Here is a 24765-nt window from a genome sequence, read left to right as displayed (position 1 = left end):
GCAACCTGGCTCTGCACTTTTTTTTTTTTTTTTTTAATTTGTTTCTCTGGGAAAGTCAAGAACATGGGGGTGAGGGGTGGGGCCTCGTCACACATCAAAAGCAGAGGGGGGCGGCAAGGGCACTTCAGCCAAGGCCCAGGGCATGAGGAACTCAGGCAGACTGGAAGGAGGAGGAAGAGGAAGGGGTGCCATGACCATGGCCGTGGGTCACCCGTCAGGGAAGCGCGTCTCCTCCAGGCCACGGGACAGAAAGGACACTGACCCCGAGGTCTCTGCTCGAGCTCTACTGCAGCTCGGGGGGGGGGGGCGGCAGGGGCCCCCAGGTGGTCCTGCGCCCTGCACACCAGGCTGGGGTCCCAAGGAGAGGGACCTAGACCCGGGTATGGTCCTCCGAAGCCAGGAGGGTGGAGAGGGCTGAGCCAGCTCCTGTGTGCAGGGCTGTGCCTCTGGGGACCCAGTGACTGCTGCCTGCCCAAAGGCAGGAGGCTTCCTGCCATGGCTCCATCGCCAGGTAGCAGATGGGGGTCCCTCCCGCCCACCCAAGGTGTGTTCGGGCAACCTAAGCCTGCCTGGAAATGCCAGGCTCTGCAGGCTGGCAGACATAACCCCTGGCTTCTGGGGTATGTGGGAAACCCAGGACCCTGGTCCAAGCCAACTGGAGAAGAGGGCACAGGTGACCCCAAGGGTCCCAAAATTAGCACCAGGAAGAAGGGACCAGTGTGTGCATGGTAGGGGGGACTCAGGACAGGGAGCGGCTGACTTAGAGCTTTGCCAACAATGACCCCATCTTGGGAACGATGGTTCCATCCCCAGCGAAGGGATGCCCCCTGTTTTGAGCTCCGCTACCTACTGGGGGGGGGGTAGCCACATGTGCCCGTCCTCTACCCTAGGACTTCAGGATTTTGAGACCCAAAGAAGTGTGGCCTCACCCCGCCTGCCCCACATTAGGCCGCTGGCGCACTGCCCAGGGAGACCCTCTTTTCTGGTCCCCTGGAGATGGCCCCTAAGTAGCAATAAGGCACAGACAGGCTGGCCTGGGGCGGCAAGAGAACACCAGGCTGAGACCATGGTGGGGTGAGCCGCCTGTGTAAACCTGCTGTGACCAGGAGTGGGGGTCCCCATTCTTAGGGAGCTGATATGGGTCAGCCGGTCTCTCACCAAGGGGAAACGCACGGCTCAGAGGTTAGGGATGAGTGTGGAGTGTGGTGACGGGCAGAGCACCCCCCCACCCACTACTTGAAGTGCATAGGGACCACACACATGTCTGGGGCCCGTGAGGCGGAGGGCGAGGGTGGGCAGGCGCCTGGGAGGGCCGGGCTGCTGGGTTGAGTGTGGAGCACAGGGCGGGGACAGGGGCTGGGGCGCCCCGATGGTTCACATGACGGAACAACATCTACAGCGAGGCTTCTTCATGTCGAGATCCTGGGCATCGCTGGGGGTGGCCGTGGCCCCCGTCTGGTTCTCCTCCTTGGTAGCCGGGAGCTCAGCCGCGCTGCCGTTGAGGGGCGCAGGCTCCCTAGGTGTGGCCGCGTCTTCGATCACCACCAGTTCAGCCTTGATGGTGTCCTGCAGGCCCAGTACCTTCTTGGTCTCTGCTTCGTCTTCCACATTTTGATAACCCATGAAGACCATGGTGACTGGGGGCTCCTGGCCGGGCTGGATGCCCGGTGGGCCTGACGTGGCCTCTCCCGGTTGGGCCTCAACGCCTGTGATCTCCCTCCTGGACGGCGTGGTCCTGGTGGTGTCCTCTGCGAGTCCCCTAGGCTCTGCTGGCCCCGCTGTGGAACCCACCTCGCTCAGCGTGACCTCATCGGCCTTGTGAATGAGTTCGTCCACCTCGGAAGAGCTGAGAGGCTGGATTCCATTCTCAGCGATGCCATCCACAGCATGGACCACTGCGTGGAGACACACATAGAGTTAGCTGGGGGATGCAAGGGCAGAGACGGGAGGCCAAGGAAGACACCCACCATGACATTCAGCTCTTGTGGTACACACCTGTCATTCCAGCGCTCAAGGAGACTGAGGCAGGAGGATCGCCAGGAGTTTCAGTCCCGGCTTCCTGAGCGCTGGGACAACAGGTGTGCACCCCCAGGCCTGGCTCTCACTGAGTTGTGGTGAGCTAAGGCCAGAGTCTCCTCGTCAAGGGGAGCGGTTGTCTACAGACCCAGCGCAACCCTGGATCTCAGCTAGGCAAACTTCCCTGGGATCCTAGACTGGAGGGGGCAGCCGGGGTGGCCCCAAAGATCCACTGAAGGACCAGGGCCATCCCCAACCCCCAGACGTCAGCGTCCCACCCTCTGTAAGAGAGTCCCTGTGCCTGGCTTCTTGGTGACACTGGGAGGGCAGAGGGTGGGGTCAAATCTCTCCCCTGGGCCTGGGCTCCTAAAAGGAGAAGCCAAGCCACCAATCTCCATGGAAACAGATCCCCTGCGGTTGCTAAGCAACCAGGCTCCAGTCTAGCTGGTTCTGGGTCCCCAGGGAGACTGCGGAGGTGGGTGGAATGGCCCAGGGAGAGATGTTGGAGCCACTCCGGGAGAAGCACAGTGCAATGGATCCCGGCTTCACTGTCCTCCACAGAGGAAGCCCAACTCCAGCCACACCCAGTACCGGACATACACAGCAGAGTCCTTCCACACACTGGATTATCTACCGTACGGCCACCAAAAGGAGTGAGGCACACGCCATGCGCTCAGCGAGAAACCCATACACAAAAAGACCACATAGTCTGGGACTCCATGGTAGGAAATGTCCAAAGTAGTCCAGTGCGGAGACGGAGGTGGAATGGGATAGGTGATGACTCATGGGGATGGGGGCTTCTTTTGGGGTAATGGGATGTTCTGAAAGTAAGTAAAAATACTGTACACCAGGGACCAAAGCTCATAAATCACAAACTGTAAAAAGGGGAATTATAGGGTATGTATTTAGTTCTGAAAAGAGGATGAGGTGGGGACCAGTTCGCCTTTATTGCTCCTGCTAAGAAAAATGTCCCAGATTAGATGTACTCTAGTTTCCTCAAGATCACTTCCCTACAGCTCAGTCCTGGAAAACACCTATAAAACCAGTCAGGAATACCAGCCTATAACCCCCTCACCCCCTTAAGTGAGGGCTGGGGGTGTGGCCAAGTGGAGCCCCGCCTAGAATCCCCCAGTGAGAGGCTAGGGCCATGGCTTAGTCGTTAGCCCTGGCTTAGCATTCTGGAGGCCCTGATTTCTGTCCCTAGCATCACAAACACATAAAATCTGATCCCTACCACCCAACAAACCTTCACCCAGGCCACACTTCGCTCTCAGGACACAGTCCCTTCTCCCCTGTAGCTCGCAGTATCCCCTTTGCAGTATCCTCCTTCTGTGTACCTCAGGGCCTTTGCAGGAGCTATGGCTCCTGCCAGGTGCTTTCTTCTCTTGGTTGTGCAACTGTGGGCCTCTGAGAAGCTCCCTCCCCACGCCGACTTTCTGAGCGGCAGGTTAAGAGCTGTGCAATGGCTGAACGTGCCTCGAGATTTCACTTTGGTGCTTAGCACGCAGCCCAGGTTCTGAACCCTGCTGGGTGCCCCTGCAGGAGGCACAGCTTCTCATACCTTTGGTTTCGTCCTCGTAGACTTTCACGCCCTGAGGAAGCGGGTCCCGGGGGAGCAGTGTGGTGCTGGATAACACCCTGGTCTCCCCGGTCACCTTGTCCTTCTCCACCGTGATCTCCACCGAGTACATGGCTGACACGAGAGGCACGGGGTTACCCCAGGACCCATCTGCCCTCGGGCGCCCCCCGCCGGGCTGTGGCCAAGCCAGGAAAGAAGGAGAGCAGCAGATCCAAGCAGCGATGGCGGTGACCCACCCAGAGGCAGCCCTGTCCACTCCAGACCCTTCCACAGCTCCCGTCTGCACTCTGCTCGGAACCCACAGCCCATGCTAACGTCCCAACCCAGGACACCACGTCCATCCGGGCCACCCGACTCCTCCTGGCCTCAGAGTCCTGCCTCTGCCTTTTGAGTGCTGGCATTGAAGGTGTGGTCACCACGCCTCCATGAGATCCATCTCAACAGCAGCTGCCCAGGCCCCGAGCGCTTCCCTGCCCGGAAGCCTCCTCCCGGGGCGACGACAGAGGCCGAACCCCGGCGGGGCGGTCACATCTACTGCACCACACAGCCCTCACACTGAACCGGACAGGGTTCCCAGGACCCCACTGCAGCCTGCTCTCTATTCTCTCATGGTTACCTTCAGAAACCTACAACTTTCCACTGCTGGTCCACGAAGCACCCCACCCACCCAGGCTGGAACCCAGCAGAGTTCCCTGGCCCAGAGGCCAACCTCAGCGCGGGTCTGTTCTCCATGCAGCCACCAGGGGGCACTTGTAGGCTGAGTGGGCAGCCCTGTTCTTCCCCAATGGTCCTCCTGGAAGCTCCAGGGCCCTAAAAATCACTTCCTCTTCCCAACTCCCCTCTCTTCTTTTTCTCACCCGGTTAACTGACCAGCCACTGGTACCACCGGAATGCCAACCCCCCCTTCCACGCCTGGCTCCATAAGCATATGTTGAATGAATAGCCATCGTTAATCATTTGTCTCTGTACCTACGTACCTACTCGCAAGGTAGCCGAGGCTGGGCAAAGTCACTGGCCTGAAGAAATACGGGAAGGGCCAGATCTAGTGTTACAACATTGTTTCTGAAGGCACCTTCTGAATTAAAGACTGTCCCTAGGCCTCCTGAACCTGAACTCCGCAAGAAATTCTAGGTCTCCCGAGCTCCTCCCTTCCCCAGGACACTGGCAGACTTGTGACAGCCTAGTCACCAACTCTTTCTGGGTTTTGGGTACGGAACACGTCAGATCCTACATGAGGCCAGTGTGATGCCGAGACCCCTGGAGCAGGCAGGATGTGATGTAAGCGTGTTCAGGCGTGTGGAAGCAGGTTCAGCCTGTGTGCCCCCGCCAGGCCCCCAGGCTGAGGTTAGGAATGGAAGCCTAGGGGCATGGGTTAGAGCCCCATGCTGGGCCCGTCTTCTCGGAGAAGACTGGGCCAGTGGGCGTGTCACAGCAAAGCAGGTGGGCACCGAGGTCACAAGACACTTTGCCAGCCCCGCCCTCCAGATGCAGAGTTTCAGCTGGCAGTTAGACACTAGTGGGCAGTGGGGGCTGACCCACCTGCCTTCATCATGGCGGATCCCCCCGGACTCCTCACTGGAGTGGAGGACATTCGAGGCTCTGCGCGGGGCACAGGGTGGAGAAAGAGATGGCGTCAGAGACTGGACTGCAGGACCAGACCCTGGTCCACAGACATCCACATACGGCCCGAACAATCAGACTCCCCAGAACATGTGCTGGAACCCCAAACTCCTTGACACACTTCACTTGAAGCCTCGGACCCCCCCCCCAACACATTCGCCTGCACCCCAGGCCCCAGACCTGTACATCAGAAACACTCAGATTTCTGACACAATCACCTGGGTCCCTAGCCGACACACTAGTATCCAAACACACGCCAGCACCCTCCAGGCCTGAGTGCCCGGGGTCCCTCACCCCCAAAGCTAGGCCGGCTCAGTCCCACAGACTTCTCATTGTTCAGCCCCAAAATGACTTTCACGAAATCCCTGAGAGGCCTGTGTGGATTTTCTTTTAATTATTAATTTTTAATTCTGCAGCAAGACTGGGAGACGTTCCCGATGGATAATTAACAGCAAATCAGGCCAGAGTCCTAGGGCCATCTTGACAGCTGTGCCAGATGCACTGGCCACGAAACACATGCTCAAAAGAGATCTTAAAAAAAATACAGAACAGAAGCTGGCCTTAAACTCACAGAGACCCGGCCCCGGCCTCTGCCTCCTGAGTTTTGGGATCAAAGGCTTAAGACACTACGCCTACCATACGTAATTTAAAAATCCTCCATTCAGCCAGGCATCGTGATGGCCGGGGGCAGAGGCAGCAGATCTCTGAGTCAGAGGCTAGCCTGGTCTACAGAGGGACTTCCAAACAGCCAGGGCTAAGGAGAGACCTGTTCTAATAATGAATGAATGACTAGGGCTGGGCTGGGCCTCAGGGGGCAGAGAGCTGGCCTGGCAAGCAGGAATCCCTGGTCCCAACCCCAGCACCACAGAAACCAGCCCAGCGCCACTGTTCACTGTCGGCCCCAGCACTAGGGAGGTGGAGGCTGGAGGATTAGGAGTTCAGGGTCATCCTCAGCTACAGTGAGTTTGAGGTTAGTCTGGGCTATATGAGACTTTTTGTTTTCCCAGACAGGGCTTCTCTGTGTAGCCCTGTCTGTCCTGTAGACCTGTCTGTCCTTTGTAGATCAGGCTGGCCTCAAACTCAGAGCTCTGCCGGCCTCTGCCTCCCGAGTGCTGGGATTAAAGGCCTGTGCCACCGTCTCCTGGCTATCTCTTAAATTTTTTTATGTGTGTGGTACATATACTTATTCGTGAGGGTGTGCACGGGAGTTCGAGAGCGCATACAAAAGCCCGAAGCTGACACCTGTGCCTCAGTTGCTTTCTGCCTTGCCGGGTATCTTTAAAGTTCATTGTATTTCACTTGGGTGCATATGCGCCTGTCTGTGCATGTCTGTGCAGGCTCAGGGGTAAGGGGCCCTGGAGGAGAAGCAGGCTTGCCCCAGCCTCCACCTTTCTCTCAGAGTCTGCTGAGCCAGCCTGCCAGGGAGCCCGGGATCCTCCTGCCTTGGCCTCCTGAGCACTGGTATGACAGGTGTGACATCTTACAGACGTTCAGCCAGAGCCTAGTAGGCTGGGGTTGACGTCACAGAGCGTGGATGTGGACCTGCCGGCCAGAGCTCTCTGGCCTGCCTCCAACCTGATCCTAGCCCGTGCTGAGCCCCCTCCACTCTCACCCGCCACCCCAGCGCTCGCCACCAGAGGGCGCCAGAGACTGCATGTCTCAGCTGGAAGCTTACCTTTTGGGGTGCCCAACGGAGTCTGCAAGAGAAAGGAGAAAGATTAGAGCTATCCACTCCGCCTCCTGCACTGCCTTAAGCTCCACTCGACTGGAGAGTGGGGATGTGGGGCTGAGAGCCCTGGAGGGCCAGGCTCAGCCCTAGCGGGGGTGCAGCAAAAGCTGTCAATCTGTGCTTGGAGAACTCCTGGTCAACTTTCACAACCTTCCCTCTGGGAAGCGTGTTCACCCTCCACTTTAACCTAGCTGCTTCGGAGGAAGGGTGCATCTCCCAGCATCTCCCAACGCCCAGGTATTCCCCGATGGTAGGTCAGGTCCATTTCTGACCTGTGGTCCCCGATAATATACATGTACCAACAGGCAGGAGCCACCACTCAGCATTTGGTCTCCCCTAAACCAGAACAACACGCAACAAATAAGGGCTGGAGTAGGACTCCTTAAGAGCAGCAGGGGCACTTTCCCAGCATGCACCAGGCCTCGAGTTCATCCCCAGGCTGGCCCCTAAACATCTCCTGTCAGCTGTGTGGCCTGGAGCCAGACCTGTAACCTCTCTGGGCTCAGTCCTCCCTCCATCAAATGGAGGATTTATTTATTTATTTACTTATTTATTTATCTATCTATCTATCTATCTATCTATCTATCTATCTATCTATCTATTTACTTATTTTTCTTTTGTGACAGGGTCTTTCTGTGCAGCTCTGGTTGTCCTGAAACACACTTTGTAAACCAGGCTAGCCTCAAACTCACAGAGACCCGCCAACCTCTGTCTCCCAAGTGCTGGGATCAAAGGCGTGCGCCACCACTGCCCGGCTCCAAATTGCTTATTATAATTATGACTGGAAGCCGGGTGCGATGGCACAGGCCTGCAATCCCAGAACTCTGGGAGGCAGAAGCAGGTGGATCTTTGTGAGTTCGAGGCCAGCCTGCTCTAAAAACAAACAAACAAACAAACAAACAAACAAACAAAAAATCATACATTATGAGTTCGGAGAAGCAGTGTGTTGGCCACAGATGGGGAAATTATTCTCACCAGGAAGGTATGTATACAGTGCTTCCTTAGTTCAGGGACATGCACACAGTAGATGCTCAATAAAACACAGCATCAACAGGACAGCCCGCTCTACACAGCCATGCCAGGTAGCAGGGTCTGAGTTCTGGTGCCCGCACCCACATAAGAGCCAGGCACGGTAGTGCATGCCTGCACACCACGCAAGGGACGGCAGAGACAGGAGGATACTCGGGGTTCCTAGCTGAACTGTTGAGTCCAGGTTTAACGGAAGAACCTGCCTCAAAAATAAAACAATAAATAAATAATAAATAAAAGAGATTGGGTAGGGCTGGAGGGATGGCTCCTAGCCTAAGCACACTTGCACGGAGGACTCAATTCCAGTTCCCAGCACCCACATAGCGGCTCACGACCACCTGTAACTCCAGCTCCAGGGGACCTGGCGCCTTCTTCTGGCCTCCATGGTTACTGTACACATAGACACACATATAAACAAATAATTTAAAATAAGTCTTTTACTGGAGAGGACTGGAGCGCCACAAGGAGAGCAAAAGAACCAAAAAATCTGGACACGGGGTCTTTTCTGAGACTGATACTCTAACCAAGGACCATTCATGGAGATAACCTAGAACCCCTGCACAGATGTAGCCCATGGCAGTTCAGTGTCCAAGTGGGTTCCCTAGTAATGGGAACAGGGACTGTCTCTGACATGAACTCAGTGGCCGGCTCTTTGATCACCTCTCCCTGAGGCAGGGCAGCCTTGCCAGGCCACAGAGGATGACAATGAATCTAGTCCTGATGAGACCTGATGGGCGAGGGTCAGATGGAAGGGGAGGAGGACCTCCCCTCTCAGTGGACTTGGGGAGGGGTAAGGAGGAGATGAGGGAGGGAGGGTGGGATTGGGAGGGGATGAGGGAGGTGGCTACAGCTGGGATACAAAGTGAATAATAAATAAATTATACAAAGTGTAATAAATAAATAAAAACTTTTTAAGAAGTTATAGTAGTAAACTGTATTTTGAATAAATTTCAGCTTTCAAAAAGCCAAAAGCCATTTTAAACTGTGCCACTCCTATCTGTTAAGATCTTTTATATGTACAATGATGATGATGCTTCTCTCATGATAAAAATTAACAGAAATAAAAATGACAAATACTAAAAATAGATAGAATAGGTCTTTTAAAGCCAGGCCTAGTGGACACACCTTTAATCCCAGAGGCAGAGGCAGGTGCAGCTCTGTGAATTGGAGCTCAACTGGGGCAGACACACGACATCAGCTCCCGGCCTCTGAGTACATATGTACACCTGTGTGTTCACAGACATCTCACACACACACACACACCACAAATAGATAAAGACAACAGGAACAACCGGGTGTGGCCATGCAGGCCTGCTGAGAGCAATGCAGGGAGAGCCTGAGCCTGAGTGAGTCTCAGAAGATCCCAAACTGGGATCAGCGAGACAGTGGCTCCTGGGGAAAAGGCACCTGCCACCAAATCAAAGAAAGACCCAAGTTCCATCCCTGGGACTCACATAAAGGTTGAAATGATAGACCTGGCTCCACAGAGGGAATTCGTGCACTCCACAATACTGTAAGCGAACAAGTAATTAAGACCAGGAATACTTCAAGGCCAGCCTGGTCTACAGATAGAGTTCCAGGACAGCCAGGGCTACACAGAGAGACCCTGTCTTGAAAAGCAAAACAAGGAGCTGGAGAGATGGCTCAGGGGTTAAGAGCTCTTCCAGAGGTCCTGAGTTCAACTCCCAGCAACCACATGGTGGCTCACAGCCATCTATAGTGAGACCTGGTGCCCTCTTCTGGCATGTAGGCAGAACACTATATACACAATAAATAAATCTTTAAAATGGCTCAGTTCTTGGGTGCTTCTCTACCATGTCTCAGGTCCTGGGTTCAATGCATGAGGGCCCCAAAAGAAAGAAAACAATTTAAAAAAATATAAAAAAAGAAAGAAAGAAAACAAACTGAAAATGGAAAAAATAGCAGAAAGGAAAATCTGAGGGTAGGTCCACCTCAGGCCAAGGCCTGACTGTCCACTAATTCATCAGACTGTTATACAATCACATACAGACAGGCACGATTGCCTCCACATGTAGGAAACTGAAGCCCGGAGAGGCCAAGGGACACCTCTCACCACCTTGCACGGAGGACAGCCTTTCCTTTTCTCACCTGCTGAGAATTCACCAGTGCTTCTGGCTTCTGCTCTTCCTTGGCTGGGCTTGCAGCCGGGGGCCGGACTGGGCTGGGGGCTGCTGAATTCTCCTTTGGGGCAGCTGGGGCTGACTCTCCAAACTCCAGGACATCAATTTCCTTCTCCAGCCTGTAGAGGGGTAACACAGTGGCTCCTCAAATTTAGCTTTTCGGTTTTTCGAAACAGGGTTTCTCTGTGTAGCCCCGGCCGTCCTGGAGCTCTCTCTGGAACCAGGCTGGCCTGGAACTCGGAGATCCGCCTGCCTCTGCCTCCCAAGGCGCCACCACCACCTGGTACATTCACTTATTACGTTGCATCTGTGTGCTCCCGCCGGTGACCTCCACCGTGTGAGCTCTGAAGACAGAACTCAGGTTTTAAGTTCGGCAGCAAGCTCTCTGCTCACGGAGCCAGCCCATCGGGCCTACATTTTGGTTTTTACCACAGGGACTTGCTATGCAGCCACAGTCAGCCGGCAGGGCTGCTGGTCCTGCGATCTAAGTTGCTTCCAACAAACTCCCCTTCCTTGTTTTCCCGCTCAAAACCTGACAGGAAATGTTAGCTTTGTAGGGACAGTGGAAAAACATATGTCACTGTCACAAACAAGACCTCCCCCCCCCCCAAAAAAAAAAACAACTAGAGCAGAGCCAGGCCATGGTAATGTGCCAATGTCCTACCAGTGCTAGGCGGGATGAGGAGGGAGGATTGCGGCCAGTTTTAGGTCAGTCTGAGCTACAGAGATCCCGGTTCAAAAAGCAAAACCGACAAAAAGTCAAGAATTTTTAAACAATGAGGTAGGACGGAGGCAATGAGGGGCTGGGGACGTGGTCAGGGTGGAGCCTAAATCCCCCTTGGGGAGTTGGGGGCGTGGTCGGACTGCAGCCCCGCCCAGAATCCCCAGTGAGGGGCTGGGGGCGTGGTCAGAGGTCTAGGCCTAGGTTGTTGAAGGCCTTAGTTCCAATCTAGAGCAAGAACCTCAGAACACCCTCAATGGGAGCCCTGACTGGTTCCTAGGAAGGAAGAGGGAAGCCCAGGGAGACAGGTGGTTGCACTCCGCTCCCCTCACATGCAGGAGAGCCCCAAAAGCTATCTTTATCTGCTCCACCTGGACAGGGAAATGCCGGCTAACCCCATAGATAGGGCCTCCCATGGCCAGGCTGAATTCATATAGGGGGCCCTTCCTTGCTTTCGGGCAATGTTTAAGTTAGTCATTTCCTTCTCCCCACTACTGCTGTTCTCCAAGCCAGACCCCCACCCCCGCCCCCATCCCTACTCCCACCCCCACCCCAGGCAGCTTATGTTTTGTTCCAGCCCCCACGGGAAGGCTACTCTCCCTATCCGTAAAGCACCCCCCCCCCAGCTTCCTGCGGGCCCAGCTGCCTCTGTGGTCTCTATTAGGGCTGCAAAGGCCAGCTGGGGTGGCGACAGGAAGCACTCAGGGAGGCTGGTGACGGCAGCTCCCTTCCTGAGGGACTTCTGCTTGCCAGGCCTCACGCCTGCTCCTGCAAGCGTGGGGATGTCTTGGAGGAGAAGACCCAAGGTAAGGTCGGCCTCCCTGTCCACACCGCTTGCAGCTGGATAACGGGTACTGTGTGTGACCCTCCCTCCGTGAGGTACAGAGAAAGGTCCACACTCCGACACCTTATGGGGGCTCCAGAGGTGTCCCAGGCCCTGTGTCACCCGGACGGGGCCCTTCCCCTAATACCCACCTGGCGATGGACTCCTCGAGGACCCGGGCCTTCTGCTCGTCTTCCTGCATCTGCTTCCTCATGTCTTCATCACCCTCTGAAGCCGAGGACGGTGTCCCCTCCAGCAGCCAGCGTTCCCGCAGTGCCTTGGACTGAGGTGGCAGGGCCGTTGGTTGGGTAGGAGAGTTATGACTGGGGTCAGTGTTGGGGCTGAGGTCAGTCAGGGCCATGGAGGTCATAAGTGAGGTTACAGTGACCTTCGCCCCATCCCAAGGTCACAGATTGCTAGTAGTCGCATGCGGGCCCCACACAGAACTGCACAGACCCACCATAGAGAAACAGTCCGCAGAGGCCTGGGTCCACCCCAAAGACCAGGGTTCAAACAGACCGCCCACGCCGCCCCCTGACCCCACCTTCAGGTACTGCAGCTGCCTCCTGTCATCCTCCAATTGTCTCCGCTTGCTCTCAATCTCTGCCTGCTTCCTCCTCTTCTCCTGTGGGTGCAGACCAGGTCAGGACAGCCAGGGTCCCCAGATTCACACCCGTGTGACCCAGGAGACCCAGCAACCCTGTGAACTGTACCCAACACAGACAGGGGACCCATACGGACATGGGGGCAGTCGCAGACTGTGGGCCTGAGTTGTGATAAATACCAGCCTCAGTTTCCCCACCTGTCCCCCAAGGGAACCAAAGGTCATACGAAAACAAAAGGGCCTCTGTTTCCATTTCTGGGGAACCCTACTAGCTGCATCCAAGTTTTGAGTTGTGCACAGAGAAGCCTGAAATCTCACCCTGCCCGCCCTACTCATAACCCCAGGTCCACTGAGGGAGGAACTCACAGCAATGGCCTGAAGCCGCTCTTGCTGGGACGCAGTGTCGGTTGCCAGGACCCTACACAGAGGAGACAAAGTCAGATCCTTAACCAGCCAGCCCAGGGCCACCCCTCTCCTCCCTGGCTCCCTCAGGCTTTGCCTAGAGACCTGGGATGGGCATAGGGAAAGGGGACATTAGGAAAGGCGTGGGCCATGAAGGACACATAAGTCACCAGGCAACAAAATTGAAGAGGGTGTCACCTTCCAGGACAGACCAGAGGACAGGACGCGTCAAGCTAATACCCAGGGACCCTCCCCTCAACCAAATCAGGCACAGGAAGGATCAAGGATCCCCAGTCCTCTGTCAGCCTCCCAACCCTGCAAAGTAAACAACAGAATGGTAGGGTGTCAAAGCAGCCCTGGACAGACAGAGAGCGAGTTTCCCCAGAACACACAGCAAAGGGTCTGCAAAGCCAAGCTCGTCTCCGTCCTGTTCCCGAGATGAGACAGACGGCCATCCGAAAGGGTCGGGCTCTGTCACCTTCCCCACATTCCTGATTCCTTATCTTCACAGACTCAAATTACAGCCATGTTCAGCACCCTTGGCCTGCAGTCAGGCTTCCCACAATCCCTGCGTAAGCCTTCTCTGTACCTCTCTGGGCCTCAGTTTCCCCATCTGTGCAACTCAGGAACAGGAGACAGAGCTAGCTCTGAGCTTGCCTAGGACTGGAGCAGGGAGATGGCCCTACAGCCCCCATCGGTGAACTGCCTTAGCTGAGACTGTCCAGCCCAGACAACCTGGAGCCAGCCGTACCTCTCCACCCCCAACTCTTGGGTTTAGTTTCCTGACCTCACTGAGGCCTGTGAAGTGACCTGGCTCCCACGCCCTGACAGGTGACCCTGTCCAGCTGCTCCCTTCCTGGCAGGAAGCACCTTCTCCTCTCAGTACCTCCTGGGGCCTAGTGGTGAGAACACACTCTGATTTATCTATTTTTACAGGCCTGAGGATGGAATCCAGGACCTGGGACCTGATAAGCAGGGCCTCCACCCCTGACCACACCACAAGACCCTCACTGGGGCATTCTAGGCGGGGCTCCACCCTTGACCAAGCCCCCAGTCCCTCACCGGTAAAGTCTAGATTGGACTTCAAGCTGACCACGACCCCACCCCTAGTTTTTACTGTGTGTGTGTACGTGTACGTATGTACGTGTATTTGTACACAGATATAGGTGTGGAAGCCAGAGGCCAATTTTGGGTGTCAGTCACCACTCAGCTTGATTTTTTTTTTTTTTTTTTTTAGTTTTTTCGAGACAAGGTTTCTCTATGTAGCTTTGGCTGTCCTGGACTCCCTTTGTAGACCAGATTCTCAGAGAGATCTGCCTGCCTCCACCTGGGATTAGAGGCATGGGCCAGCACCCAGACTGATTTTTTTTTTAAATGTGCATTGGCCTTTTGACTGGATGTATATCTGTGAAGGTGTCAGATCCCCTGGAACAGGAGTTACAGACAGTTGCCATGTGGGTGCTGGGAATTGAACTGGGGTCCTCTGGAAGAGCAGCCAGTGATCTTAACCACTGAGCCATCTCTCCAGCCTCCAGCTTGATTTTTAAGACAGGGTTTGTTAGGCTGGCTAGCCAGGCCAACTCTCCACAGGCCACCACACCACCACACCTGGCTTTAAGGTGGGTGCTGGGATTGAACTCGGGTCCTATTGTACAGGCAACACTTTAGCAACTGAAGTACTCCCCCTGCCCTACAGTGAGATGGGGTCTCACTAAGTTGCCCATATTGGCTTGAAACATGAGATCCTCCTATCTCAGCCTTCTGCGTCCCTGAGTGCTTTCGACCTGGATTCGGGAAAGCCTGGACCCAGTTTTCCTTGGAGGACATCGCTTAGGGCTAGCCGGAAGCTGAGTTTTCCTTGCCTATTTTCTCCCTCGAGACCCACCTCTTACTTCCTCACAGCCCAGACTTCTGCTGTCCACTCTGCCTCCCAGCAACCCCTTCTCCTCTACACCCAGCCACCCAAACTACGCCATCATAGCAATGATCAGACCCTGCCTCTCTTCTTGGCAAGAGACACTCCCCAACCCATCCGGTGTGGTGTGGCATAACCCATGTCTACCTGCTTGCTCCTGACCCCAGGCTATTCCCCAGGTCCTCTGCATTTCCCGGGAGCCTCCTGCCAAGCTCTCCCTAAGGCAGAAGAAGAGGAAGAAGAAGAAGAAGAAGAAGAAGGAGGAGGAGGAGGAGGAGGAGGAGGAGGAGGAGGAGGAGGACTCGCAGAGAGGGCAGCTGGAGGCTGCTCTGCATTCTCTCCCTTTCCCTTCTAGGTAGCGCACAGAGGTGAGAAGTCCCTCTCCTCAGTTGTGGCTTCTCTATTCCCAGCCCCCTGAGAGAGGCGGGATACACAGTGAATTCCCAGCCAGGCAGAGCTACACACTGAGACTCTATTTACAAACAGAATAGAAAAGATTAAAGACCCTGGAGGCGGGGCACGCTGAGCTACCCACCCAGTATGCCATTCCCCCCAACTAAGAGTCAGGTGGCCATTCAGGCCGGGCAAAGGGACAGCTGTGTAGCCGGTGGGTGGGTGGGAAAACAAGGCGGTCAGTGTCCTCAGCTGGACGGCCTGTCCCCAGTCCCGAGCCGGACAACAGTCAGGCGGACATAGCTAGCGGGCAGACATAGAGACAATGTTCAGCCGGCCCAAGAAGGCAACTTCCATCCCTCATCCCTCCCATCTCCATATTGTCACTGTGTGGTCATAAGTACAGGCGCGCAGCTGAGCTCCTCCCGAGCCCCTCCCCACCCCCGGGCGCCACTGCTGTGATGGATGGTGAGCCCGCGGGAGGCGGTTGCCCTGGCAACCTCACTGTCCCCATGGCAACGCGAGGCCCTGCGTGTGGAGGTGGGGCCTGTGCTGAACATCCACCCCCGTCCAGTGCTGGGGGGCTGCGAGGCTTCCACTAGCTTTGCGGGGGGGGGGGCGGAGGGAAGGGCGCTTTTCTCCCATTTTGGTTTTTGGTGTGCCCCCGCATCCCTCTAAGAAGGGGAAGGGTCTGGACCAGGCAGTGAAGGTTAAGAGGCAAGAAACATGCACATCATTAAGCTCATTTCATAGCTAGAGGCCCATGCCTGTGATTTCAGCAACAGAGACCAAGGCAGGAAGATCGTGAGTTCAAAGGCAGCCTGGAAAACTGGCTTCAAAATTCTGAGTAAAAAGAGAGTTTGGGTGGGAACGCCTCAAACATGCAAGAGGCCTGGGTCATCATAGCACTCAGGAGGTTGGGGTTGAGGGGGATCAGTTCAAGTTCATCCCTAGCTACATAGTGAGTTTGGGGCCAGCCTGGGCTATGTAGGACCTATCTCCAAAGCTAAAAATAAGCTGGGATACGGTGGTGAAAGCCTTTAATCTCAGCGGGCGGGTCTGGAGTTCAAGGCCAGCCTGGTCTGTAGATCGAGTTCCAGGACAGAGAAATACTGCCTCGAAAAACTCTAAAATAAATAAATAGTATTAATTTTTTTTTGTGTGTGTGTGGGTGTGTGTGCATGCGTGCGTGCATGCGTGTGTGCGTGTACATGCAAGCACCTGCAAGTGTAGTGGCTGATGTCTGTCATCCCTGTGCTTGAGAAGCTGAGGCAGGAAACTTTCAGTAAGCCGAGGCCAGCTTAGGCTACACAGACACTGAGAGAAGCCTGGTGAAATGACCTTTGGCCTCCGGCGGGGGCTGGGAAACACCAAACAGAGGCCATATCGCCAAAGGTCCTACATATGCATGCACTTAGAAGCTGATTTTTTTAGTGACGTGGAAGACACGTTTAGTGTCTGTGTGTCCCCAGACAGGTGACTTGTGTTCTCTGAGCCTGTCCCGCCGCCTCTGGGGACAGTGGGCAGCAGCTGGGAGCTGTTTACAGAGCAGCCCATGCCCACTCAGACTGCAGCTCAGGGAGTGGCACCCTAGGGAGTCTTCTCAGGCACTTAGAGGTAGACCTGGGCTCCTTTGTTGCTGTGTGTGGGTGGCTGAGGACCAGGGAGGGCGTCGTTTCCCAGCTCCTGAGATAATTCAGCTCCAGATGAGATAATAGGAATCCAGTGACAGCCTAGCCCAAGCCTTGGCTTCCAGTTTTGTTTTTGCAAGGCCCAGAGAGGTTATGCAACAGGCCCAAGGTCACCCAGTGGACAGGGAGGCCTGGGCAGGGATAGGAGATGGGTGTGTGTATGTGTGTATGGGGGGGGGTTGTTGGCCTGTGCAGCTCCAGTGTCCAGCAGGACAGCAATGAGAGGGATCAAGCTGGTCAGGCGTGGAGCCCAGCTCCCAGAACATTCCTGAGGCTAAATGAAAGGAAAGTGCTGATGGTGACCTTGGCCAGGAGGGGAGGGGGCCGCCACCAGAGCTGGTGAGAGGAGACTGATGGGAGGAGGGCAGCCCTTTCCCGCTGAGGACACCAGCCTGGGGCTGCCTAACCCACTTAAGACCTCTCTCCAGGGTACCCTGTGTCTCCTCGACACAGTATTTGATACCTTCAGACCTGAAAAGCAAAGGCTTTTCCCAGCTTGCTCCAAACCCTAACCAAGCCTTTGCCCTCAGGCTGGCCTCCCCTGCCCTTCATCAGCGTCAGACTTTCCACCTCCAGGCTAAACTGGGCACAGCTTCTTCCCCCAGGGGGGGCCCTCCAGGGACTCTCCTAATCTCCCAACTCGGGACCACAGCAGCATCAGGCTGGGCAGTACAGAGGCAGTCCCTCCCCAGCATTGGAGAGGAGGCCAGGGCAGGCCAGTGCCAGGGGAATGGACATGTTGGCTATTAACCTGCGGTTGGAGGAGAAGCTGTACCTCACCCTGGATCCTCACAGATGAACAGGAACTCCGGCATATTCTAATGCAAAGACTGCTCTGGGAAGACCAACACGGCCGGCCAGCAACAATTGTCAGACATTTGGGACCCGCTGTGCACCCCCCCCTCGCCCACTTGGTCAGTCTCCCCAGGTCTCCACAGGCCAAGCTCCTTACCCAGGCCTCCCCTGACCTTCTTAATTTGCAACCTCAAACGCTTTTACCACCACAGCACATGCTGAGCACTCCATAATTTTTTGTATTCCATGAGAACAATGCTGTAGGCCAGGCAGTGGTGGCTCACACCTTTAATCCCAGCACTTGGGATGCAGAGGCAGGCAGATCGTTGTGAGTTCGAAGCCAGCCTGGTCTACAAAGCAAGTCCAGGATAGCCAAGGCCACACAGAGAAACCCTGTAACAAACAAACAAACAAACAAACAAACAAACAAACAAACAAGGAAGCCTTGGTTAAGCAGCCTGTCTTTTTCTCCCAGCTCTGTCTCCAGCACCATGCACACCACAGGTACTCAATGTTTGTGGAACCACTGAGGCGTGATCAGGGGACAGCTCCTCTAGAGCGCCTGACCTTCCAGGACCAACACGTATCTCCTTTGGGGCCTGGACTGCTAACACCCCGAGCAGAGTGTTACAAACTACCATGTGAACCATTCAGTGTTGCAGGCGGACGATGGACGTGCCCAGGGACCATCTGGATGCAGGAGCCGTAGTCAGCCATTCAGAGGAGCAAGGCTCCCCCACATGCCACACGGAGACAGCAAGGCCACGGAGTGTGGGACTCCGTAACAGCAAACGTCCTCCACAGGGCAGTCCAGAGTTGGGAGATAGAGCCAGGGGTGCTGGAGAGCTGGGAGGGGCTGGTGTGACTGCTGCCGTGTGTGGGCTTCATTCTGGGGTGATGGAGTATTCTAGAGCAGTGGTTCTGAGCCGACATAACACTGAGACCCTTTAATACACTCCCCCACGTTGTGGTGACCCCAATCCTAAAAGCATCGCTACTCCAAAACTGTAATTTTGCTACCATTATGAATCGAATCGTAATGTAAGTATCTGTGTCTTCCCATGGTCTCTGGCCACCCCTGGAAAAGGGTCGTGGTGTTGGGACCCACAGGTTCTAGATCTAGCTAGAGGTGATGCTTGAGCAAATTGCATCGATATGTCGGCTGTATGCCCCCTCATAAATACAAAACAAATTTGTTTCAGGTCTATTCAGAAAGCCACCTTTTCTTTGCAAGAGGTCTAGGGTAACCCAAGACATCCTTAGGCTTCCCATGAAGCCAAGGATGACCTTGAACTCCTGACTGTACCACCTCTGCCTGCAGTGCTCTGAGGCCAGGCCTGTGCTGCTGTGCCGGCTCTCTGTGATGCCCGGGATGGAGACCAGGGGCATGTGATGCCAAGAGAGCGGCCTTCCCCCTGAGCCCCGCCCTGATGCACCTCACTGCACCTGCCTCTGGAGGGGCCCCCAATAGGGCCAGGAGCCAAATGTTCCATTTGACTCACTGTCCGTGCTCAACAGTCCAGAGTTTTAAAAGACTTATTAAACACACACACACACACACACACACACACACAGACATAGACAGATACAAACACACACACACAAACACACATACCAGACACACACATAGACACATTCAGACATAGACAGACAGACACAAACACACACACAGACATAAAAACACAGACACACACATTTATTCTTTAGATTTATTTTATTCCTATGAACGGTTTGCCTGCCTGTCTGCCTGTGCATCTCACAGGTCAGAGAGGGTGCTGGGTCCCCTGGAACAGGAATTACAGATAGTTGTAAGCCACCATGTGCGTGCTAGAGTTCTTAACCACTGAGCCGCCTCTCCAGCCCCTTATGTAATGAGCACTGGCTGGGGCTGGAGAGATGGTTCAGAGGTTAACAGCGCTGACTGCTCTTCCAGAGGTCCTGAGTTCAATTCCCAGCATCCACATGGTGGCTCACAACCACCTGTAATGAGATCTGGTGCCCTCTTCTGGCCTGCAGGCATACAGGCAGAGGAGCACTCATATACATAAAATAAATAAGTAAATCTTAAAAAAAAAAAAGCACTGTCTGCTCTTCCAGAGGATCCAGGTTCAATTCTCAGCCCCCACATGCAGCTCACACCTGCCTCTAACTCCAGTGCCAGGTGATCCAGACATATATGCAGGCAAAACACCAATGCACACAGAATAAGAATAAATACATCAGTAAAAAACAAACAAACAAACAAAACTGCATCGTAATGCACACCTTCAGTCCTAGCACTTGGGAGGCAGAGGCAGGTGGAGCTCTGTGAGTTCCAGCCCAGCCAGGAATACACAGTAAGACTCTCTCCCTAAAACAACAAATGAACAAAACTTCGACAAATCCTTTGAATAGGGTGAACCCGGCTGTGACGGTAGAATCCACCAGGAGCCAGGCCTCCACCCGTCTCTCCGCTGGGCTGACTCGATGTGGGAAGAGCAGCCCTGGCTGTGGTGGCCTCATCACTCCGGCTGGGGTCACCCCTCTCTGCTTCCTGACTGTGGGCTCACACTCCTGCTGCTGTACCCTCCTCTAAACTGCTTTTCCCAGCCATGGCACAGCTCACTAATATAACCATGTGCTTATGAACTCATTTATGGATACAAAGCCATCTTTCTTGCAAGGACCAAGCCAAAGAGACGCTGGGCTCCCCACCCACCCTCCTGATCCTGCCCTGACACTTCTTATGGACAGAGAATATAAACACAAATGGACAAAGTGGGGTGGAAAGTGCTTGCTGCACAACCATGAAGCTCTGAGTTCAAATCCCCAGCATCCACGTAAAAACACGGGCACAGTGGCTCAGGCTTGCCATCCCAGACCTGGGAAGGATCCCCGGAGCACATTGGCCAGTCAATGCACCGTTAACCACTGAGTTGCAGCCCAGTGAGAGAGGCTGTCTCAAAGAATAAAGTAGAATAAAGCAGAAGCCGGGCGGTGATGGTGCACGCCTGTAATCCTAGCGCTGGAGAAGCAGAGGCTGTGAGTTTGAGGCCAGCCTGGTCTATATATCGAGTACCAGGACAGCCAGGGTATAGAGGGACCTTGTCTCAAAACAAGAACGTCAACCAAACAACAACAAACAAACAAATTCGCAAGAGCAAAGGACAAAGGACATAATCTCATCTCCCTGCAGTGGGATCACTACTCCAGCCACCATGCTCGCTGGTCCCCCAGACCTCCATCTTGCCTTCTCTGTCTCCTCGGCACCCAGGCCTGGCCACGCCCTCCACAGCTATTCCTACCCAGCTGGCTCCACAGATCTGCTTTCTCCTAGTCATCCAGGCCCAGGCTTGGGATCCTCCATAACTCGTCTGATTCAAGCTCAGTCTGGCTGCCCCGAGTTTCTTGCTTGGAAACCTCCAGGAGACAGATGGCCTTCTGCAGCCTGATGTGGGCCCAGACATCTCTGGCTCCCAAGGCATCTCCAGTCCAGCCTGCCCTCCTCTGCCTCACCCCACCATGCCCTCATTCCTCAACTCTGCAGCCTGCAGGGTTGGGAACCCAGGCACAAACCACAGAAAGCCGGCTCCCCAAGCCTGCTCTGCATGCACCAGCCTGGCCAGCAGGTGCGCCTGATCGCATGGCAGGTCCTGGAGAATCCTTTACAGGAAAGGCTCAGGGTGCAATGGACTAAAATAAAACAAAACAAACAAACAAAACTTTCCTAGACCGAGACGGAGGCAAGAGGTCACAGTAAAAGCCTGCCTTGGAGGAAAAAAAATCTGGGTGTGGTGATAAATCGGAAAGCTGAGGAGGGGAATTAAGAGACTGAAGTCTTCCTCAGCTATGTAGTGGGTCTGAGGCCACTCTGGGCTAGATGTCTCAAAAAACAAAGAACAACCATAGGCAGCAAGGACAAGGCTGATGAGATGGCTCAGGAGGAAACCTGAGGCCCTCAGTTCAGTTCCTGGGACCCACACGTTGGACACACAGAATGATCTACAAGTCTTCCTTTGACCTCTAGACGCCTGTCACGTCCCCAATAATGAATAATATAATAACAAACTAAAAACAACAATGAAAGTGTCTCCATGAATAAATTATACTCACATTTCTCCAGCTACCTTCCCTGTTTTGAGGCTGGCCAGCCCACCTGCAAATTCCTTAACTCACATTTCAGGGGGCGGTGAGATGGCTTAGTGGGTAAAAGGGCTTGCTGCCGAGCCTGATGCCCTGAGTTCGATCCTCAGAACCCACATGGTGGAACGAGAGAACCGGCTCTGAAAGTTAGACTCTCACGCCTGTGCCACAGCGTTGCCCACACCCTCTCCCACACTCCCACACAAATAATTCAATAAAAAAGGAAGAAAAGAAAAAAAGCCCTTACATTTCAAACCAAACTCCCTTATCCTGGAGAAAAACATTGCAGAGTTACCCAGGCAGACACATTAGCTAGAGTTTACAAGAGCAGCAACCAAATAAATACAAAGAAAACCAAAGCTTGCCCCGAAATTCCATTATCAGGGCAGACACCAAGAGCTGACAGGCCTGAGGGAGGGGAGGGGGAGGCAGGGTGGGTGGGGTGGGTGGGAGGGGTTTAAGATCCAGGCAGCTCCATTCTGGTAGCTCATACTTGTCACCCCAGCACTCCAGGGGGCCGAGGCAGGAGGGCTGCCACAGCTTCCTGGTCCCTGGTGTCTGTCTTCAAAAGCAATTTTTTATCAGGTCTTTAAATGGCTAAATAAATAAATAAATAAATAAACAAATAAATAAATAAATAAATTTAGTTTTTCCAGCCTGTGTGTGGAGGTTTGTGCACATGCGTGCATTGCCTGTGGTGGCCAGAAGAGGGTGTCGGATCCCCTGGATCTAGAATTAGAGGAGGTTTCAGACCACCATGTGGGTGCTGGGAACCAAACCCGGGTCCTTAGCAAGAGCAGTAAGCTCTCTCTCTCTCTCTCTCTCTCTCTCTCTCTCAATTTCTCTCTTTTTGGTTTTCTGAAACAGGGTTTCTCTGTGTAGCTCCTGCTGTCCTGTCCCCTAGCCTTTGCAACCACCTGGAATGTTTAGGGTCGTGAAGTTCATCAAAGGAGTGAGTTTAGCCCTTGTAGAAAAGGGCTGTGATGGAGAGTCAGATGTCCAAGACTGGCCTGGGCCAGAGAAACCAATGAGAGCTTCCCCCCAAACCCACAGCCACATGGGGCCAACCTCTGGCATGACCTAGGACTGCGGGTGTGCTGTGTGGCCCGGGGTAGGGGGGGCATCTCCTACCCTCTGAGCTTTAGGATCCCCACTGGGAAAGAAGGAAGCAATAGAGGCGTGGGAGGGAGGCTTTCCCCTGTCAATGCAGCCCCCTGACCACAGCCACACCCGAAGGGGAGGCTGGCTGAGCAGTCAGAGGCTCCCTTGGGCCAGGCCAGAGGAACAGATAAACAAGCCAGGGGATGGGCAGGCAAGTGCAGGCCCTGGCTCCCCTGAGCCCCTGGCTGGGCTCCCGGGGCGGGGTGGGGGAGCAGCCAGGCCTTTGTCTGGGTTTTCTGAAGTAAAGGACACTGGGCTGGGTGTCAGCCTTCTTGGCCAGGGAAGGATGTGACAGCTCCCACCCATCGGAGGGTGTGGCGGGTCACGGGTTAATCCCAAGAGGAAAGTTGTCTTGCACAAAACACACCCAGAGAGGGAAGGGCAGGGGGAGAGGCCACCAGCCAAGCCGGGCTGGCCGGACTTCTCTGTCCCAGCCCTGGCTGGGGAAGGGACAGGGGAGCCCTCTGGGTGCCCCCAGTCACCAAGCAGGCAGGTTTATGACTTCACCCCCAGGCCTGTCAAGCACCCTTCGACCACCTTTCCTTCCCACCTGTGGGAGTAAGGGGCTTGAGGGGACAGACAACCTCACATTGCCCCGAGCGGGCTGCATGCCTGAATCTGTGCAGGAAATGGACTGCCCCGTCGCCTCTCAGACCCACACATACCCCAGCTCACACCACACTAGGTTTGGGAACTGGGTACCAGCATCGTTTTCCACCTGAACCTGCCACCCCTTTGAGTCACACCATCTGGTCTCCCCTCTTTCTGGGGAGGGGGAGGGGACACTCGTTAAGGGAAAGGGGGAAAGCAGATTAAAGCTTCTGACAGGGAACCGCCCGCCTAGCTCTCGAGGAGATCTCTCTCTCCAGCCAGTGGCAACTCAGGACATCTAATGGGCCGGAATTGGTTTGGCCAGGAGGCTGCGGACCCCGGGGAGGCCACGAGGAGGGCAGAGAGCAGGAGGGACCGACAGAAGCGCCAGGAGCAGCAAGCCGAAGCTGGGGGAGGGGAGGCGGGGGAGCATCCTGCCTCTTGAGGAGGGGTCCCACTACTCCCGAGGTCCTACAGGCTCTCGGGGGTCGCCCACCCACAGGTGGCCCAGCTTGGATGAAGGGTCGTGCGCGCGTGGGCCCCTTGCCTTTGCATCCTGCAAGCGATGTGTGGGTGCAACCCGGGTGTCCCCCCCGCCTCCCAGCTTGATTGGAACCAGGCCTGGAGCGCACGGCCCAGCTTGATCCTTTCCCTTTGCAACTGGGGACGGTCTCCCCGCGTCGCCTCTGGGTCTCCCGTTGGGGGCCTGGGGCGACCGAGCGTGCGCGGCCGGGTACTCACTCCATCTCCCGCGAGGTCCGTGGGCGGTGCAGCGCGGGGCAGGGCCGACTCTAGGGCCTGGCGGCCAGGACTGCGCGGCGCGGGGGCGGCACCGGCGCGGGCATCGTCCCCAACGCGCCGGGTATTGTCCGGGCGCGGCCGGGTGGGCTCGTGCGCGCGCCGCCTCTGCGCGCTCCCTGCACCCCGCGCGCCCGCGCGCGCCTCCTGCCGGCCGCAGGCTCCCCGCACCGCGCGCAGCTGCACCCCAAAGCATCGCCCAGACCCCGGACCCAGTTATTCTGAGCTCTCCGTGGGAAGAAAGGAGTCCAGATACAGCTCAGGGCCCTAAGTGGGGGCCCGGAGCCGCGGGATAACCGCAGCAGCAATTGCTGAGGGGCTCATCTCCCTCAGGAGGCCCAGCCTGGGCTAAAGGCTGGATATGCTCTATTGAACTCAGGAGTTTAGTTAGCCCCACGGTGCTGTCCAAGTGAGCAAAGGGGCAGCAGGTGAACTCAGACTTTGTTCCCAGGGCACTGCAGAGCCACAGTAAGAAACACACATGGCCTCTCTCCCCCAGAGGATGCACCATGCGACTTCCTGTGTTTCTTACCTGGGCTGCAGCCCCTTGGCCCTAGACAGTTGTACACTGGGCCTTGAGGTGAGTCACAAAACTCCCTTCCGTGAGAGAGTAGTTGTCATGGTGGCTTGGTTTG

General features: G+C 55.3%; 1 protein-coding gene across 3 annotated transcripts; it reads right to left on the bottom strand.

Annotated features, from left to right (window-relative positions):
* Palm (paralemmin) lies at positions 1-24201 on the bottom strand. Of its 3 annotated transcripts, XM_055607744.1 has the most exons (9): positions 24074-24201; positions 12629-12680; positions 12203-12283; positions 11811-11941; positions 10083-10233; positions 6891-6912; positions 5135-5194; positions 3578-3709; positions 1-1895 (listed from the first exon to the last, which is right to left on the bottom strand). In XM_055607744.1, the coding sequence occupies exons 1-9, from the start codon at positions 24076-24078 to the stop codon at positions 1375-1377; spliced, it is 1155 nt and encodes a 384-aa protein (XP_055463719.1). In that variant the 5' UTR covers positions 24079-24201; the 3' UTR covers positions 1-1374. The 3 variants fall into 3 exon arrangements, with proteins under 3 accessions (XP_055463719.1, XP_055463720.1, XP_055463721.1); XM_055607745.1 differs by lacking the exon at positions 3578-3709 and having other exon boundaries at positions 2-1895; XM_055607746.1 differs by lacking the exons at positions 3578-3709; positions 5135-5194 and having other exon boundaries at positions 2-1895.
* Positions 24202-24765: the final 564 nt, after the last annotated feature.

This window comes from Psammomys obesus, unplaced genomic scaffold (genome assembly GCF_907164565.1).
Source record: "Psammomys obesus unplaced genomic scaffold, mPsaObe1.curated_primary_1811, whole genome shotgun sequence".
In the NCBI taxonomy this organism is placed as follows: domain Eukaryota; kingdom Metazoa; phylum Chordata; class Mammalia; order Rodentia; family Muridae; genus Psammomys; species Psammomys obesus.
Note: the sequence above shows the minus strand (reverse complement) of the source record. Positions and strands in the feature narration are given on the sequence as shown.

Coding starts and splice junctions, on each gene's coding strand:
- Palm (XM_055607744.1), bottom strand. Junction 6,913..10,082: donor CACTGGTGAATTCTCAGCAG/GTGAGAAAAGGA, acceptor TTTCTCTTGCAG/ACTCCGTTGGGCACCCCAAA. Junction 5,195..6,890: donor TCCGTTGGGCACCCCAAAAG/GTAAGCTTCCAG, acceptor TGCCCCGCGCAG/AGCCTCGAATGTCCTCCACT.